Source organism: Anolis carolinensis, chromosome 1 (genome assembly GCF_035594765.1).
Source record: "Anolis carolinensis isolate JA03-04 chromosome 1, rAnoCar3.1.pri, whole genome shotgun sequence".
Lineage (NCBI taxonomy): Eukaryota > Metazoa > Chordata > Lepidosauria > Squamata > Dactyloidae > Anolis > Anolis carolinensis.
This window is the reverse complement of record NC_085841.1, coordinates 367,627,291-367,646,841: the sequence shown is the minus strand read 5'-3', so window position 1 is coordinate 367,646,841 and position 19,551 is coordinate 367,627,291. Positions and strand designations below refer to the sequence as shown.

At 44.4% G+C, this 19,551-nt stretch overlaps 1 protein-coding gene across 2 annotated transcripts; it reads left to right on the top strand.

Annotated features, from left to right (window-relative positions):
- Positions 1-3,131: 3,131 nt before the first annotated feature.
- LOC100561707 (cytochrome P450 2C5) lies at positions 3,132-15,071 on the top strand. Of its 2 annotated transcripts, XM_008117017.3 has the most exons (10): positions 3,132-3,290; positions 3,809-4,053; positions 6,702-6,864; positions 7,653-7,808; positions 8,902-9,062; positions 10,606-10,782; positions 11,152-11,293; positions 12,659-12,846; positions 13,691-13,832; positions 14,699-15,071. In XM_008117017.3, exons 2-10 carry the CDS (start codon positions 3,871-3,873, stop codon positions 14,878-14,880), a joined length of 1,494 nt encoding a protein of 497 aa, XP_008115224.2. In that variant the 5' UTR covers positions 3,132-3,290; positions 3,809-3,870; the 3' UTR covers positions 14,881-15,071. The 2 variants fall into 2 exon arrangements, with proteins under 2 accessions (XP_008115224.2, XP_008115223.2); XM_008117016.3 differs by lacking the exon at positions 3,132-3,290 and having other exon boundaries at positions 3,380-4,053.
- The last annotated feature ends 4,480 nt before the right edge of the window (positions 15,072-19,551 follow it).

The following is a 19,551-nucleotide window of genomic DNA, read 5'->3' as shown; positions in this document are numbered from 1 at the left end:
CGGAAGATCTCAGTGACCGGGTGGGTTCATAGGGGACAACGCGGTCACGAAGATAGGCAGGTCCCAAACTGTTTAGAGCTTTATAGGTAATAACCTGCACCTTAAATTGGGCCCAGAATATAATCGACAGCCAGTGGAGCTGCTTGAACAGCAGGGTTGACCGCTCCCTGTAAGCAGCTCCAGTTAGTAAGCCGACTGTTGTACCAACTGCAATTTCTGGACCGTCTTCAAGGGCAGCCCCACGTAGAGTGCGTTACAATAGTCCATCCTTGAGGTAACTAGAGCATGGACCACCATGGTCAAGTCAGACTTCTCAAGGTACGGTCGCAGTTGGTGCACAAGTTTTAATTGTGCAAAGGCCACTGCCGACACCTGGGCTCAAGCAACAGCGATGAATCCAAGAGGACCCCCAAACTGTGGACCTGAGCCCTCAGGGGGAGTGTGACCCCGTTAAGCACAGGTAGCCACCCTATGCCCCGATTGGTCGAACGACTGACAAATCCACCAAATCATTCAAATCCGGCACACAAATATGAAAAAGTGTACATCCCTAGTGATTACTGGACTTGCAATATGGGAATCATAGGGTGGACTCTATACTTTGTGCATACGTTTTGCTAGTTTCTAGCCCCAAAGTGGAGATGTGGATTGTGCCAATACTCCGCCAAGTACTGTAGTTGAAAAGTAGTAAGATAAGCACTTAGGTGAAGAAACAGTGCAGAATCCAAAAATGTGTGTTGAGGTGCAACTGATCAAGCAAAAGGCAAAGAAAAGATGGCCTGGCATTGAGACAGTTCTGTCCACTTGGAAAGATAGTAAAAGGAGGAAGGGTTGCCAAATGAGGCAGCTGAGGCAGAAACCCAGATTTCATGAGTTAGAGAACCCATCGAGACCAGCCTAAAATTTGGGAATTGTCTAATGAGGTGCTGGACCTGTGGAGACTGACTTGCGGGGTGTGGACTAGAACCTGCATGGAAGCAGATTACTTTAACCTGTTTTGGTGCTGGTTTTAGGTATGTGTGGAAGTGCCCTGAGTCTCCATCAGGTCACCTCTGAAGGGACACAAAGGTCTCCTCTCTCCTCTCAACAGGAGACACGGCCAGTGGGAAAGCAGAGGGACAAAACCATGGGTGGACTTCCTCTTGGTACATGGGTTTAATCTACAGATTGGATTTTTAATCTCCTTTTGATTGCTGTTTTCATTTTTGTTTTATTGTTTTGTTTTCTAGTTAACTTAAGATAAATTGTCCTTTTAATTATTTGCATTAATTTATTATGTATTTGTATTTTCATTGTGCATTGTATGGTATCAAATGGCTGCCATTTCTGATGTGAGCCACCCCTGGTCTCCACGGGGAGATGGAACGGGGTATAATTAAGTTGACTTGACTTGGGTTTCATGGCTGGAAACTGCTCTTTCCATATAAAAGTTCCAGCAAGGGAGAAAAGCCACTAGAACATGGCCAAAAAATTTGGACTCCTCACTGGCCAGTCCAAGCAAATCTAGAGACAAAGCTCTATGGCAGAGGCTCTCATCCTTGGGTCCCCAGATGTTTTTGTCCTTCAACTCCCAGAAATCCCAATATTTGGTAGATTGGCTGTGATTTCTGGGAGTTGTAGGCCAAAAACATCTGGGGACTCCAGGTTGAGAACCACTGCTCTATGGGATGATGGATCCTGGTCTCCTGATAGACTTTGATGTTTCAGATTTATACTGCCATACAAAACAGTTTTAGAATGCATATTGATTGCACTGAACTGAATATATGCCAGTGTAGGCTCATACAATCCAATGCTATGCGGTTAATCTACATTTTGAAACTGCATTGTATGGCAGTGTAGATCCAGCCATAGCCATCCATTGTCCCCTTTGGATTCTTAATGTACTAGACGAAAGTCACAGAGCTGTAGCCCATGCCCAGAATGGGGTGAAAACAGTTCATTCATGGCAAGAAGAACCATTCCCTGCTACATTAATGGACTCTCTTGAAACGCCTTTGAAAAGATGTAATGAGAGACTAGCTGACAATGGACCCCAAAATGGCATGTCTTTCGGCCAAATTTCACACCTCTACTTTCTTTCTTTTTTTCTTTTTCTTTTATGGAAATTATTATATTATTGGACCCAAACAATCACATATATAATCAGAAAATATAAATTCAAAAATAATGAAATGTGTCTAGATCTGTATTCAAATGGCAAATTGGGCAAAATAAGTATAACATACTTTAGCATTCACTTGACTTCAAGACATTTTCAAAGCAAAATCTAGATATCCATCTAGATATCCATCTAGATAACAGCCATAGTTCCACCAGCTTTTTCTCTCTCCCCCTCCCCCCAATATATCGTATGCAAAAATAGTAACATTATTATTTTTTTAAAAAGAAACTTCTTACAAGGTAGGGAATATATCTCCATGATCAAGAGAATTTCAGAATATGTCTAAACACATCATGATATCACATTAATAAAAAAAAAATAACCCCATAAGAATGGGAATGGGCAATAAAATATTTCCTTGTGGTTTGAGCTTCCTGACTGTTTTATAAACACAAGTATGGATAACTATAAAAATCCGATTTGCATAAATTGAAAGATGTATAAAATCATCATCAAATGTTTCATTAACATTATTCCAACATATTTAACCTTTTTCAGGAATCACTTATTTCTAATTTTGTAACATTCCAGCTTGTCAAAATAGCATTACGTATTTCTTTTTCTTTAAATATTGTTTTCCTTTCCTTCTCCTTTTTGTTCTTTTTCCTTACTTTCCCTTCTTTCCTTGACAACCATACATAACCACAACTTTGTTCTTGCCCTCTGCTGACCTTTTTCATCTTCTAAAGAGGAGTCATTTCCCCAACCTGAGTGTTCCCTCAAATTGATTTCTCTTCCTTCCTTCCTTCCTTCCTTCCTTCCTTCCTTCCTTCCTTCCTTCCTTCCTTCCTTCCTTCCTTCCTTCCTTTTTCTATTTCACATTTTCTCAGCCTGGCTCTCCCCAATTTGCAGCCTTGGCTGAGCAAAGGGCTTGGCCAGTGGCCACTGCCAAGGGAAAGGAGGCGGAGGCGGAAAGGAGGAAGACTATAAAAGGAAGAGAGAGAGAGAGAGAGAGAGAGAGAGAGAGGAAGCTGGAGAAAAAGGGCCCATGACAGGGAAATGTATTGCATGCAGAGAGAATCAAAACTTGGGGAAGAGCCAGGAGGAGAGGGATAAAGACATACAGGATTTCACAAGAGAAAGGGAATGTGAAGGAGGGAGAAAGATGCTGCTTTTCCATGGTTATGTAAGCCTTATCAGCTCTTTCTTTTTGGGGGGTACAAATTATAGGGTGCACTTTTGTGTTTGGCAGGCCAGTTGTGGCATTAATACACCTTCTATCCCCTCAGCCATAAGCACTGTGAGCATTCCTGTATGCCTGGGCACATTTTGCAGGTCACAATTTGCAGGTCACTCTCCGTTCACCTAGTGAATGTTTGCACACGTCCCTGTTTGCCTTTGTATTTGCTCGCAGTGTTCCTAAATCTGTGTGCCTTTAAGGTGTGGGAGGGATCTTGGCTGCTTCTTTCTGTGAGAGATCAACCCTTCTGCTCAGGCCCTTCCCTTCAGAAACGGGCACCAGAAGGGCTGCGTAGTTGCCTGGAGAGTCAACAACACTCTTAAAAGAAAGAGAGAGAGAATAAGAAGCAAAGGGCAGAAGTGTACATTGCCAGATGATAAGAAAGATTAGCCAACATTATTTAGGGGAAAAAAAGAATCTAAACATGCCTTTTGGTTAATATTAACTTTCCCTGTGCTTTGCAGTGGAGTGAACTAAAACTTCCCTGTTCTTGGTTTCCGGTCTACTTGTACTTTTTGCCGCCGGGATGGAGCCCTTGGGGATGTCCACCGTCCTCCTGGTCGTCTGCATCTCCTGCCTTCTTCTTTCTGCCGTCTGGAAAAGGGGGGCCCAGAGGAAGGGCAAGATGCCCCCCGGCCCCACTCCGCTGCCCCTCATTGGGAACGTCCTGCAGCTGAAGGGCAAGTCCTTGGACCAGGCGCTCTGCAAGGTCAGTGGAAGGAGGCCAATGGGTGCTTGGGATTTCGCTACAGCACTTCTGGGATGTGGCAGGCTACTAAACACACGGAAAGGGAAAGGGAAGATGGGGAAGAATGTCTATGCTGCAAGCTGAAGTCATACAATCCTAGAATCCTAGCATTGGAAGAGACCTAGTTGGCCATCTGGCCCAACTCCATTCTGCCAAAAAGCAGGAAAATTGCATTCAAAGCTCCCCCGAAAGATGGCCATCCAGCCTCTGCTTCAAAGAAGGAGCCCCCACCACCCCCCAAATCTGCTGGTAGGATAGGGACATTGGAACAGGAGAGTTTCCCCTAGAATCCAAAGCATATGTGGGGGTTTTTCCACACTGCACAATTCCAGTTCAGTGCTACGGCTGCTTCCTGTGGAATCTTGGGTTTCGTAGTTTGGGAAGAAGCAAGCTCTCTCCGATTGAAAGTTTGAAGTGTCCCTCCCTGAACTGCCAACCCCAGGGCTGCTTAGCAGAGGCCCACAGACATTGAAGTGGAGTGATAAGAATGCATTCATAAGGCATCACGATAGGATGTGAAATACATTTTGGTCACTCCAAGTAGTAGGGTAGTAGGAGCAAGTAGGAGGAGGAGCAAGTAGTAGTAGGAGCCCCCCAGATGGCGTAGTGGACTAAGTGACTTGAAGGTTGGGTTGCTGACCTGAAAGCTGCCAGGTTCGAATCCCACCCGGGGAGAGCGTGGATGAGCTCCCTCTATCAGCTCCAGCTCCATGCGGGGACATGAGAGAAGCCTCCCACAAGGATGGTAAAACATCAAACATCCGGGCGTCCCCTGGGCAACGTCCTTGCAGACGGCCAATTCTCTCACTCCAGAAGCAACTCCGGTTGCTCCTGACACGAAAAAAAAAAATCCAAGTAGTTCTCGGCATTTAAAAAAAAACACGTGTGATTTTGGCCCTGCATGTTTTGACTGAAAATGCTAATTATAGAGGTCGTTTTTTGGAGATCTGTGTGCGCCTTAAGGCTTTAAAGAAGATGGTTTTTAATGTCAGGTGAGGGGCTACTGCGTTTTTAAATTCTGAATATGTTTTTATGGATTTTAACCATAAAATACCAATGATATTTAGTTATATTTTAATGTAGAGTTACCTTGAGATCTTTGCCCATGGAGCAAATGAGGTTTATGACCTGTATTGTATGCAGATCACCAGGTCATAAACGTCTTTATGGTGGGAAGTTATACAAGAAGTAAATGGAGCTCTGCCCATCTTGGCAATGTAGATCTAGCAGGGAATATCTCATTGATTTGGGTAAGAGGGTGAGAAACTCTTCATTAAAGGAGGATGTGGCAAACTGTCTCCTGAGGTTAACCTGCCTGGACCCAGAAGGGTTTGAGTAGTTTTGCCTGGCTGCAAATATCTTACTGGGAAAAGTGTATGGGAATCGGGCAACTTCAGTGGTTCTTCTAAGGCGGAACCTAGGTGTTCATGTTCACCCCCCAAGTCTTTTGGACTGTGGGGTACCCAAGAGTCCATTTTACCTTACATGAAATCACAGGGTGAGATCATTAGAGCTTTGGGGTGCTGTAATATCAATATTCTGGTGTCACTCCACTCTCCTTCTAAATCTTGTCAGAGCCAGCAGAGGACATGAAGGTGCTCACCCAGTTCTGAACTTCATGAGACCATCAAAATATCCTTAGCCTGGAACTTGATAGGACATGGAATCTGTGGAGTAGTGTTTCTCAGGTGCAAGAACTGGGTTTACAAAATTTGGTAAACAGAATTGGATAAATAGACAGTAGACACACACACCTCACCCTGAGGAATTGTGTGCAATGGCTTGGGTGTCCTCCTGGGCCCATCTTTCTCATTGGACACCTAGATGGTCAATGTTGCCCAGATTGCCTGTAGGCACCTTTTACTGGTTTCCCAGTTGCGGCCCTCCCTAGACGGAGGGAACCTCACCACAGTCACTTTGAGATTAGTCTACTGCATCATGCTCTTCATGCAGCTGGCTTTTAATATGACCTGGAAGCTTCAAGTAGAGCAAAATATCATAGATAGATTGTGAATGCGAACAGCTCACAGAAAACCCATATCACTGATTGCAAAGTTATTACATCAACATTTTAGACTAAATTAAAGGTACTTGAAAAAGGTGCATTTTATAAAAAAGTACCCAAGAACCCAGTCAACATTATCAAAGGCTTTCTCAGCATTTAATGCCAGCTGGTTTTCATTATATTTCTCTAAGAATTGCTCCTTGAATCTGAGTAGTGCTGATATCACTGTCATTTTGGCTTCAACTAAAAACAAGTCTCTTTGCTAGATGAGGCTTGTTTGATTCGATTCAAATCTCTACATGCTTTATTGTTTTAAATAGTCTTGAACTGTTTATCCTATCTTGTTTTCATTTACCAAAAAGGCCCCAATTTCTCTGGAGGAGAACTTCTACATGTAAAAAAGCACACATAGGCTTGCAGCTATGTTGCAATTGTTCAAATGATAGCAGTCTCTTTCAGGTTTGCATTCACATACAGGCAGAGCAACATATGCAGGTCCACCTCCTCTGTTGTCTTCTTGTGGCGTGATGCATCTTTTCCAAATGTGTTATCCTATTGCTCATGTGACCACCCAAAATATGCCTCTTTCTTTGTTTTCCCACAGATAAGTGAGGAGTATGGCCCTGTGTTTACACTTTATTTGGGGATGAATCCTGCCGTGGTGCTATATGGCTATGAGGCCATTAAAGAAGCATTGATTGACCATGGCAACGATTTTGCTGACAGGGCAAAAGCACCATTGATAGAAAAAATGGGTGACGGGAAAGGTACTGTACGCAGGACTGACTTAATGGTTGCAGGTGGGGTCAAGGTTCGGATTTCTTCTTAGTTAGAAACCCACTGTGTTATCTTGGGCAGGTCACATGTCTTACCTAAATAAATATATACTCATTTTAATATAATGGATGCCCATCATGAAATCACTGATTGAGATAGATAGATAGATAGATAGATAGATAGATAGATAGATAGATAGATAGATAGAAGATAGAGGCTCTTGTTATACTTACTTTGAAATGCCAGTTGGAAATTATTATTTCCTTTGAAAGATGTTGAGTCTCTCTACAGATCTTATGTTCATTATGGTAATGTTCTACTCTGTGTAAATATAGAGATGCCTCCTAAGGAAAACTGCACAAGATGTAAAGTTTCTGTCCTTAGGAATATGTGAAACCCTACACAAAGCCTTATCGCAATAGCTGTAATGGGCCTTGCCACCAAAAATCTATGTTCCTCCATATATCTACTGCTGTTTAAAGGAGCATGGCCATAAAGACAGCCAGAAAACCGTTTTGTTTTCCCCTGTATAAATAACCTCAGATTCTTAGACTTAAGAGTGCACCAGTGCAGATTTGAATGCAGATTTAGACCACGGTTTCTGAGTTGGGAGTCCAGGAGACTAGTGATTAAAGGCACCTCCAAATACAAATAACAAGACAGAAAATGACCCCCATCCCCTCAGTCTAAAGAGATAACAGTGAAGAACCATGTGTGTTTTGCTATTCTCCTTCACTTCGATCCTTCCTGCTTTTCCATCATGGTCTTGTTTCACCAGTTCCAGGAATCGTATTCAGCAACGGGGAGACCTGGAAGCAGATCCGGCGTTTTACCTTGACCACCCTCCGCAACTTTGGGATGGGGAAGAAGAGCATTGAGGAGAGAATCCAGGAAGAAACCCAGTATCTCCTGGAACAATTCCATGAGAAAAAAGGTAAGTGGACTCTATTAGCCAGCCTCATCCCCATTGGCTTATTCTTAGGACTTTCCATGAAATTCCTCTTGTTATGTCTTGGTGAAAGGCTCTAAATTCAAACTCTTGCATGCATTTTAGTTTTATAGATCATCTAGGTACAGGGTTTCCCATGCATAGAGTTAGGGACTTTCCCTCCTGCTCATCCAAAGTCCTGGAATTTCACATCTGGAGGTTGAACATTCTGTGGCTTGGCCTTTTCTGGAAGGCTTTGAGCTTCAAATATTCTAAACCCAGATGCTCAGATGTTCTACATCTTTAAAAAGTTGTAGAAAACCTGGGCAAGCACAGCTTTCTTATGCCAGTATCATCCTGGAACAATTCCATGACACAAAGGGTAAGTGGAATCTATTGGCCATTGACTTATTCCTTGAACTTTCCAGGAGATTCCTCTTGCAATTTCTTAGTGAAAGGCTCTAAATTCAAACTCTCACATGCATCCTAGTTTTATAGATCTTCTAGGTACAGGGTTAGGGATTTCCCCTCCTGCTCGCCCAAAGGTTGGACATTATGTGGCTTGGTCTTTTCTGGAAGGCCTTGAGCTTCAAATATTCCAAGCTCAGATGTTCTACATCCTTAAAAAGTTGGAGGGAACTTGGGCAAGTATGACTTTCTTATGCCAGTTTTCAAAATGAATAATCATCAGCTCAACAATCATTTTCAATTAAGGTGGTTTCCACCATTTCTGACTCCTTGATTTCACATGTCAGAATGTGGATTTCAAAGGTATGGGAGAGGGAAAAAAAGCCATGCAGCTTCCAAGACTCAGAAGTTCACCTTCAAGTACAATGAACCCAGAATTTGTGGTCAGCAGAGGTCAACCATGGCCAAAGAGAATCAGCAATGTCACACATACCACAGTCTATGTAGAATCAAAGACATTTAGAATTGGGAATGACCCCAAATATGACTTTTGGACTCCTGCATTCAACCACAGGTTTCAGGACCCCAATATTAAGCTAAATGGGCCCCATTTGGGGTTGGGGCTCACAGTTTAAAGAGCTGTGATCTAAGAGATGGACTGAGACAAGACGATCCTTTTTTGTCCTTCCAGGGCAACCCTTTGACCCACAAAACCTCTTCGGCTGTGCTACCGCCAATGTCATCTGCTCTGTTGTCTTTGGGAAGCGCTACGAATACAATGACAAGAGGTTTCAAACCCTGATAACTGTAACAGTTGAAAACAATGAGCTTTTTAACTCTGGTTGGGGACAGGTAGGCCCCCTTCCTTCCAGGTTGGTGACATTTTCCATTTAGGAGCTATCTACATTGACTGTTTAATGCAGCTTCTAGTAATCCAGAATATGCCCACTGGAAACGTCCACTGCACTGCTCTTTGAACCTGTTACTCCAACATAAGCAAAGTCAGGGGAAAGTCTGAAATGTGTCCCTTAACCACATCACATGGTGACATTACGAACTCCACAGAATGCAATCTGCACATGTACATTCTGGAAGGAAATAGAAAAAATACATTCTCCAAGACTGTCAAGCCATGACTACTGCAGAACCTGAAACTGGTTCAGAGACCAGCCTCTGTGATCTCCATCTGGATCTTAAACTAGTTCCAGGGTTTATGGTCCAATCATCACAGAGTGACATTCAGTTTCTGCAATGTCAGTTTCAACTTGATCTAGGTGGCCAGTGTAGATGGGCCTTCTGTTTGCACCTTTTGTGTCACTGTGGCCACAGACGTCATTGATATAAGAGGGATGGAGGAGGGCAGGTCCATGACTCTGGGCATTTTTCCCTAAATAACATCAATGGATTAAAAATAGGAAAGAGAGATGCAGTGAATCCCCAGGGAACCAGGCCTTAATGTGGATACAATGATTTGCCATCAGGGTCTCATCCCACAAGGGATTCTGCACCCAGAAAAGAGAGGACATCTTCTACTTTGCCCATTGATTCTTGGTTTCCAATCCCAGACTCCTAGAGTTGGAGGAAATGCTGGGATCATACAATCCAACCCCCTTCTTCCATGCAGGAAGACCCAGTCAAAGCACTCCATATAGATGAACATCAAGTCTGTGTTTAGAAACCTCCAAGAAGGATATTCCCCACACCCATTTCATTGCTGACCCTGAGGATGTTCTTCCTAATATTTAGGTGGGATCTCTTTTCCTGCTGTTTTAATCCCTGGATCCATTGTGGCTTAGTCTCTACAGCAGGCATGAGCAAACCTTTCTGTCTTGGGGCCAAATTGCGGGCCCAGCTGGGAGGGCCGATCCAGGAGGGAGGGGGGCTGGGCACATGCTGGGTAGGCTGGCCTGGGAGGGGGAGGGCAGGGCAGGGCCTGGGTCATCCTCAGGTTTTCCTCCCAGCATAAGGACGGGGCTGCTCATCCTATCTTTATGCCAGGAGAAAGGTGGGACACACGGCCACTGCATTGATCCTCAAGCTTCTTTGGTTCTCAGCTGCTTGCAGCATCCTTTTGCCAGAAGGAGGTCAAGACACATGGTGGCTAGGAGAGGTCCAGAGGGCTTTCAGCTGCTATATGCATTTCTCCCCCATCTTTTTGGCATAAGGATGTGGTGGGCTTCCATGGCCTTCTGCCAAGAGGACAGAGAAAATGAGGAGGGCCTGAGGTAAGCACCCATGGGGCTGCATCTGGCCCCCAGGCCTTAGTTTACCTATGCTTGCTCTAGAGTCACAGAAAACCCATTGACATCTTCTCCATGTGACATCCTTTCACTTCTTTCAACCTGGCTGTGATGTCGCCTCTTGACACATCCCTATTGTGCACCTGGTCTTCCAGCTCTACAATACCTTCCCTGTTCTGATGGAATGGATCCCAGGACCCTATCAGCGCATGATACAACGCTCTGACAAATGCAACAAAATTGTTTTAGAGGAAGCCAAGGAACACAGGGCTACTTTGGACCCCAACTCACCTCGAGATTTCATTGATTGCTTCTTTATCAGAATGGATCAGGTAAGGGAGAGTCATGGAATCCTTGGTTCTGAGCCATCCTCCAAGCACTGTAGTGTCACATATTTGCTTCAGATTTGGTTGAGAATTTCCAAGGACATCTCGAAGGTAACCTCGAGCCTAACCCCATAGGGAGACTACTTGAAACCCTTTCACCCTGGGACATCCCATCCCGAGATGGAAAGGGGTCTTTTGGGAGGAGGGTCCTTTGGGAAAGCTGTTCCCTCTGAGACCAGGGTAGTAGACCTGGAAGGAAGAGAGAGCTCCTGTTATTCTGAGGACTCAGCCACAGAAAGGCTTCCATTGGTATTTCCTAGACTTCACTAAGCACAGTTGGGATAAGTAAACCGATTGCATTGCATGTATCACCAGGAGAAGCACAATGAGGCCTCTGAGTTCACCATGGAGAGCATGGTCAACTGCTGCCTGGAATTGTTTGGTGCAGGAACCGAAACAACCAGCACTACGCTCCGATACGGGTTCTTGATCCTCCAGAAGTACCAAGAGATAGAAGGTAAGAAAAATGTGGAGATTTCAGGCAGAGACGGATCTAGGTTATTTCGCCTAGTAGGCAAACCTACTTCCGGGTGGCGTGCTTGCTCTCCAGCCGCTGGAGAGTTCGCTCACCACTGAAAGAGGAAGGCCTCCAGGAAGGCCTCACTCTTCTCGCGAGACTTCACAAGATGTCACGAGAAGAGCAAGACCTTCCTCGTTCTGCGGTGAGTGAGTCGATGGTCCACGCCGCAGCAGGGGCACCTCAACGGCGCCCCCGGGGACAATGCGCCACAAGCGGGCGCTTACTTTGGCCTCCATGTTGGACCGGCCCTGATTTCAAGCCAACAGGTTCCACCAAAATCTTAGCTTCTGCAGATTGACTGTACTCAGAGTCTGGAGTCGCCATTAGGCGACTTGGAAACTTTTAAACAGAGGCTGGATGGTCATCTGTTAGGGGTACCTTGATTGTGCTTTGCCTACATGGCAGAGGATTGGACAAGATGGCCCACATGTTCTCTTCCAACTCTACGATTGTATGATTCCATAATTCTGGTCCAACACATTTGGACTGAAAAGAGGTCCAGAAAGTGGTTGTACTACTAATTCCTGGTTTCTGATCTCTGGATTGTTCAGCTGATTTTGATGTTGTGTAAGGCATTAGGAAGAAGGTGTTTGTGGGTGAATGCTGCTTCGTGACCAACTGAGGGGATTTTTGAACCAACTAATTCATTGTTTTGGGGGGAGTCCAGGCTCTTTATGGGAAGGCAGGTGGCTTTGTTGACATCTCACAAAACTGGGTGTATCTTCACGACAGAGCTAGCTCAGATTGACATCCCCTCAACAGTGATAGAACCAACCAGTATCTATGAAATAATTGACTTCTATGGAATCCTGAGATTGTAGTGTCTTGAGGGACTATTACCTTCCACCATCTTTGGATCTCCTAGTTAAATCAAGTTAAATGGGAAACTTTAGTGCAGATGACCACAAGAAGAACAAAGATAAAGACATTCAGAACTCATCCACCAAACTGGCTAACAGAAAGCATAACTTTGGAAAAGATCCAAGAATGTCACACTTCAAGACTCAAATGTTGCAGCCTCAGAGGTCAGCTCAGGTAGTTGTGATAGTCATAAAGATGTAGACACCCACATTTGGGCATGGTGTGATTCCACCTTTAGATGGCATGTCTCTTTTGATGACATTTAGTACAAAACATGGAAGCTGGTGGTTTACTATTGGGGGGGGGGATTCACAATGATCTGGGATCCAATCCTTTCCAGGGCATTTCTTGTTTCTTGCCATGAGCCAGAGTTTGCATGGTTTCTCTGATGCTTTCTGGATGCTTCTTTCTTGACATGGAGCTTGTTGCATCACCTGGCAGAGAAAGTGCAAGAAGAGATTGACCGGGTGGTTGGCCGCTCTCGAATGCCCAGCATGGCTGACCGTGGACAGATGCCTTATACGGATGCCGTCATCCACGAGATCCAGAGATTCATCTCTCTTTCTCCAATATCCGTCCCCCGTTCCGTGGTCAGTGACACGCCATTAAGAGGATACGTCATCCCAAAAGTGAGTTCTCTGCTTCTACTTCCAGAAGAATACATTCCCACAACAGAACCATAACATTGGAAAGGGTCTTCTACTTGACATCCAATAAGACTAGACATCCTGGTGAAATTCCAGCTGAGCTATTTCTATCTTGACAATTAAGCCACTGTCTGAACTGAAAAATCCATATATCCAACCCTACCTGCACCCCAATACCCCAAAGTATTGAAATTTCCAATGCAGCAAATTTTTTGTTCATGGGTTATAAATGTCACTTCTTAATTGGTTATATCATAAAAATATGGATGAAGTTTATTGGACTACAAAAACTTTGTTACATCCTGCAACACATTTTGCTCTCACATTTTGCCACAGAGTTTGTGGCAGCCTCAAAAATGAAGTTTCTAGAGTAGACCAACTACAGTAGAGTCTCACTTATCCAAGCCTCGCTTATCCAAGCCTCTGGATAATCCAAGCCATTTTTGTAGTCAACGTTTTCAATATATCGTTATATTTTTGTGCTAAATTCGTAAATACAGTTATTACAACATAACATTACTGTGTATTGAACTACTTTTTCTGTCAAATTTGTTGTATAACATGAAGTTTTGGTGCTTAATTTGTAAAATCATAACCTAATTTGATGTTTAATAGGCTTTTCCTTAATTCTTCCTTATAATCCAAGATATTCGCTTATCTAAGCTTCTGGCGGCCCGTTTAGCTTGGATAAGTGAGACTCTACTGTACTTTCAAAGTAATGACTACACAATTAAACAGGAAACAATACTTTCAAACCAGGAACTGAACATTTTTCAAATTGTGTTACATAGTGTTGTTAGTTCTCCAAATCCTGTACTCTTTTTAGGGTACCACCATCTTGCCTGTTCTGACCTCGGTGCTGCATGACGGCAAGGAATTTCCCAACCCAACAAAGTTTGACCCAGGACATTTCCTGAACCCGGATGGGACCTTCAGGAAGAGCAACTACTTCATGCCCTTCTCGGCAGGTAAGACCCTCCTTCCCCCATTGGGCAGCAGTCCAGGGATTCATGTGGCTGAGAGGCTCCTTTGGGTCTTCTGAGTTGTCCATTTCTGGGAAATGAATCCTCCAGTGGTTGTGAGATATTGAACCATAGAGTCATGCAGTTGGAAGAAACCACAAGGGTCAACCGGTCCCACTTCTGCCATGAGGAAATTGCTGCTGACCAAAGAGAGCCCCCAATTGGCTCTTTTCAACACTAGCCTGGAGCTATTGACCTTAATGCCATGCACACATGGAGACCAGAGTGCCAACCAAAGGATTTTAACCAGAAAATAATTAATCCCCCCCTCAAAAAAAGACCACTTGTTGAATGTTTTTTGTTTCCACTGAAAGATGAAAAGGATTCCAAAGGTCCCTCATCCCCATCCTACCAGTGTTGTTGAGGTATCCATTATGTCCATATGTCGTGACCCTTTTGACGTCACGTCATAAAGCTCAATGGGAGACATAAAACTGATGTATATATACATGCCCATTTGGCTGTAACAATAAAAGAGACATCATCCCGACCATAAGAGCAGTTCAACAGTGGAACTTAGTGCCTTATTTGGCTTAGTTTCAAGATCCTACGAGTGTGATGGAGGCTCCTTTATTGGCTTGGTTTCAAGACCTCTGAGCATCTTGGTTACTCTTCCTTAGATATGTACCAGCTTATCAGAGTTCCTGGACAGAGGTTCCCAGATGAGGAGGCCTGACTAAGGCAAAATAGAGCGGGGCTGCTGCTTCCCTTGCTCTGTAGACTGCACTCTGATGAGCATATCCTCCAGCTGCCTTTGTGACCCTCTTCCCTGTTTCTCCCCTTCCTTCCTTCTTTCCTGGGTCTCCTTACAGGCAAACGGATGTGCGCAGGAGAAGGCCTGGCCCGCATGGAGCTCTTCTTGTTCTTCACTTCTATCCTCCAGAACTTCAAGCTGAAGCCCCTCACGGATCCCAAGGACATTGACCTCTCACCCATGAAAGGGAACATGAACAACGTCCCTCATCCCTACAAGTTTTGCGTTATCCCTCGCTGAAAAACTCAAATCTGGAGAACAAACACCCTGGCAAGGTCAAGGGTGACCAGACAAACTCAGCTTTGCCTTATGTTTTAAAGATTTATCCTAGACTATCCTAGAAAATGCCTCTGGGTCGAATTAGTATCCTCCAAAACTGTACCTGTGGGAGAGTTCAACTTGCTTGTTATTAAATAATTTTTCAACCTAGACTCTTTGTTTCCATTTCACATTGTTTTCAACTGAATTTGCATGTGGATATTCCAGGCTGAGAAGTCTTTGTCTTGGAAGTCTTTTCACATGGACTTTTTGGTTTAACTTCTTAATGCTTGCTTTTCAGAGCCTTTTTTGATTCCCTGAGCCTTTCCTCATCAAAATCCAATGAACGAAGGCAACTATTATCACAGGCTTAACTTTTGCAGATTTGATTGGTGTGGTCCGTCTAGAAATCTCTAAGAACCTAAGAATGGACGCTCTGATCTCTTCTGACTAAGGCTTCAGCTGCCCCGTGACAGATTCATTTTCATGCATTCAGCAAACAAATAATAATCATCATCGTCATCATCATCATCATCATCATCATCATCTTACCTGATACAAAAGGATCCAGCAAAAGGAGCAGCACCAGGAAACTACAGGCCAATTACATGTCTGCCCACTATGTTTAAACTACTGACTGGCATCATAGCTGACAGAATTCAAGACTACCTTGAAGAAAAAAACATCTTGCCAGATGAACAGAAAGGCAACAAACAGAAAAGCAGCGGCACAAAAGACCAGTTATTGATTGACAAAATGATCCTGGAGAACTGTAAGAGTCGAAATGCTGATCTTCACATGACGTGGATTGACTACAAAAAGGCCTTTGACTCACTCCCACACAGCTGGATCATCAAGTGCCTGGACGCTATTGGGATTTGTAAAAACGTTGACGCCTTCATTGAAAACATGATGGAGCACTGGAAAACTGAACTGTTTGTTGGAAATGAAAGCTATAGACTTGTCAACCTCAGAAGAGGAATTTTCCATGGAGATTCATTGTCCCCTCTGCTTTTCATTATTGCCATGATCCCTCTGTCAACAATCTTACAAAAAACAAACCTCGGCTATCAAACATCTAAGAAATCTCACAAAATTTCACATCTGATGTACATGGATGACCTAAAGCTGTATGGGAAAACGGAAACTGAAATCCAGTCTCTGATCAACACTGTCTGAATTTTTAGCACTGATACCAGCATGGAGTTTGGTTTGGACAAATGTTCAACAGTGGCATTGAAGAAGGGAAAAATCATTGAAAGTGAGGGCATAAATATGCCTAATGGCCAAACAATAAAGTGTCACCAGCCAGAGGTCTATAAATATCTGGGCATATTACAGCTGAACAACATCAAGCATGAACATGTGAAACCTGTGGTCAGCAAAGAATACACACAATGGGTCAGAAAAATTCTCAAAAGTAAGCTCAATGGAGGCAACACCATCAAGGCCATAAACACCTGGGCCATACCTGTCATAAGATATACTGCTGGCATCATAAACTGGACACAGGCAGAACTGGACAATTTGGACAGAAAAACAAGAAAACTCATGACCATTCATCATTCACTGCACCCTCACAGTGATGTTGACCGGCTATATCTACCTAGAAGATCAGGGGGCAGAGGACTCTTACAAGTAAAACAAGTAGTCAAAGAAGAAGAACTTGCCCTGGCAGAATATGTAAAGTAAAGTGAAGAACCTGCTTTGATTGAAGTCAAAAATCAGAAACTGCTCAAAGCACAGCAGACAAAAAACCAGTACAAGAAAGCCACACTATAAACTAGAGCTGACAGCTGGCACAACAAAACATTGCATGGAAAGTTCCTTGAGAAAATTGACGGAAAAGCTGATAAGGAGAAGACCTGGCTCTGGCTCATGAATGGGACCCTGAAGAAGGAGACAGAAGGCCTGATCCTTGCAGCCCAGGAGCAAGCCATCAGGACAAAGCCTATTAAGGCCAAGATCGAAAAATCAGCTGATGACCCAAAATGCAGACTCTGCAAGGAAACCGACGAAACCATTGATCATATCCTCAGCTGCTGTAAGAAAATCACACAGACAGACTACAAACAGAGGCACAACTATGTGACCCAAATGATTCACTGGAACTTATGCCTCAAGTACCACCTGCCAACAGCAAAGAACTGGTGGGATCACAAACCTGCAAAAGTATTGGAAAATGAGCACGCAAAGATACTGTGGGACTTCGGAATCCAGACTGACAAAGTTCTGGAACACAAAACACCAGACATCACAGTTGTGGAAAAGAAAAAGGTTTGGATCATTGATGCCGCTATCCCAGGTGACAGTCACATTGACGAAAAACAACAGGAAAAACTCAGCCGCTATCAGGACCTCAAGATTGAACTTCAAAGACTCTGGCAGAAACCAGTGCAGGTGGTCCCGGTGGTGATCGGCACACTGGGTGTCGTGGCAAAAGATCTCAGCCGGCATTTGGAAACAATAGGCATTGACAAAATTACGATCTGCCAACTGTAAAAAGCCACCCTAATGGGATCTGCGCGCATCATCCGAAAATACATCACACAGTCCTAGACACTTGGGAAGGCCCTCTCTCTCTCTCGTCCCCACCAGTCGTAACTGTGAGGAAGATGGAAACGAGAGGAGCCCCCCCCCCCCCCCCGAGGATCATAGAGATCGAGTAGGGTCATAGGGGACAACGCAGTCACGAAGATAGGCAAGTCCCGAACCGTTTAGAGCTTTATAGGTAATAACCTGCACCTTGAATTGGGCTCACAATATTATCAGCAGCCAGTGGAGCTGCTTGAACAGCGGGGTTGACCGCTCCTTGTAAGCAGCTCCAGTTAGTAACCTGGCTGCCGACCATTGTACCAACTGCAATTTCTGGACCGTCTTCAAGGGCAGCCCCACGTAGAGTGCGTTACAGTAGTCCATCCTTGAGGTAACTAGAGCGTGGACCACCATGGTCAAGCCAGACTTCTCGAGGTATGGTCGCAGTTGGTGCACAAGTTTTAATTGTGCAAAGGCCCTCCCGGCCACCGCCGACACCTGGGCATCAAGCGACAGCGATGAATCCAGGAGGACCCCCAAACTGCGGACCTGCGCCTTCAGAGGGAGTGTGACCCTGTCAGGCACAGGTAGCCACCCTATGCCCCGATCGGTTGAACGACTGACAAATCCACCGAATCATTCAAATATAGGGTGGACACTATACTTTGTGCCTTCGGTTTGCTAGTTTCTGGCCCCAAAGTGGAGATGTGGACTGTGCCAATACTGCAGCAAGTACTGCAGTTGAAAAGCGATAAGATAAGCATTTTGGTGAAGAAACAGTGGAGAATCCAAAATGTGCATTGGGGTGCAACTGGCCAAGCAAAAGGCAAAGAAAAGATGGTCTGGCACTGAGACAGATCTGTCCACTTGGAAAGATAGTAAAACGAGGAAGGCTTGCCAAATGAGGCAGCTGAGTTGGAAACCCAGATTTCATGAGTTAGAGAACCCATCGAGACCAGCCCAAAATTTCGGACTTGTCTCAATCCAAATAACACCTCCAGTAAAAACAAATTTATGAAGAACCCATGTGGAGGCTGACTTGCGCGGTGTGGACTAGAACCTGCATGGAAGCAGATTACTTTAACCTGTTTTGGCGCTGGGTTTAGGTATATGTGGAAGTGCCCCGAGTCTCATCAAGTCACCTCTGAAGGGACACAAAGGTCTCCTCTCTCCTCTCAACAGGAGACACGGCCAGTGGGAAAGCAGAGGGTCAATGTCACAGAATATCAGTGGAGTCTGTCCGTGGATGGACTTCCTCTTGGGACATGGGTTTTTAATCTCCTTTTGATTGCCGTTGTCATGAGTCTTTTATTGTTTTGTTTCCTAGTTTACTTAACATAAATTGTCCTTTTAATTATTTGCATTAATTTATTATGTATTTGTATTATCATTGTGCATTGTATGGCATCAAATGGCTGCCATTTCTGTTGTAAGCCACCCGAAGTCCCCACAGGGAGATGGGACGGGGTATAAAGAAGTTTCATGGCTCGAAACTCCTCTTTCCATCCAAGGGCTCCAGCAAGGGATAGAAGCCACCAGAACAAGGCCAAAAGGACTGGGCTCCTCACTGACCAGTCCAAGCAAATCTAGAGACAAAGCTCTATGGCAATGGTTCTCAACCTGGGGTCCCCAGATGTTTTTGTCCTTCAACTCCCAGAAATCCTAACAGCTGGTAAACTAGCTGGAATTTCTTGTAGTTGTAGGTTCAAAAACATCTGGGGACCCCAGGTTGAGAACCATTGCTCTGTGGGATGATGGAGCCTGCTCTCCTCATAGACTTTGATGTTTCAGATCTATACTGCCATACAACACAGTTTTAGAATGCACATTGATTGCACTGAACTGAATATATGCCAGTGTAGGCTCATATAATCCAGTTAATCTGAATTCTGAAACTTCATTGTATGGCAGTGTAGATCCAGTCATAGCCATCCATTGTCCCCTTGGGATTCGTAATGTACTAGACCGAAGCCACGGAGCTGTAGCCCACCCCCAGAGTGGGGTGAAAACATTTCCTACATTAATGGACTATTGAAACGCCTTTGAAAAGATGTAATGAGGGGCTAGCTGACAATGGACCCCGAAATGGCATGTCTTTGGGGCAATTTGCACACCTCT

Coding starts and splice junctions, on each gene's coding strand:
- LOC100561707 (XM_008117017.3), top strand. CDS start 3,871: ATGGAGCCCTTGGGGATGTCCACCGTCCTCCTGGTCGTCTGCATCTCC. Junction 6,865..7,652: donor AAAAATGGGTGACGGGAAAG/GTACTGTACGCA, acceptor TTGTTTCACCAG/TTCCAGGAATCGTATTCAGC. Junction 9,063..10,605: donor TTAACTCTGGTTGGGGACAG/GTAGGCCCCCTT, acceptor CTGGTCTTCCAG/CTCTACAATACCTTCCCTGT.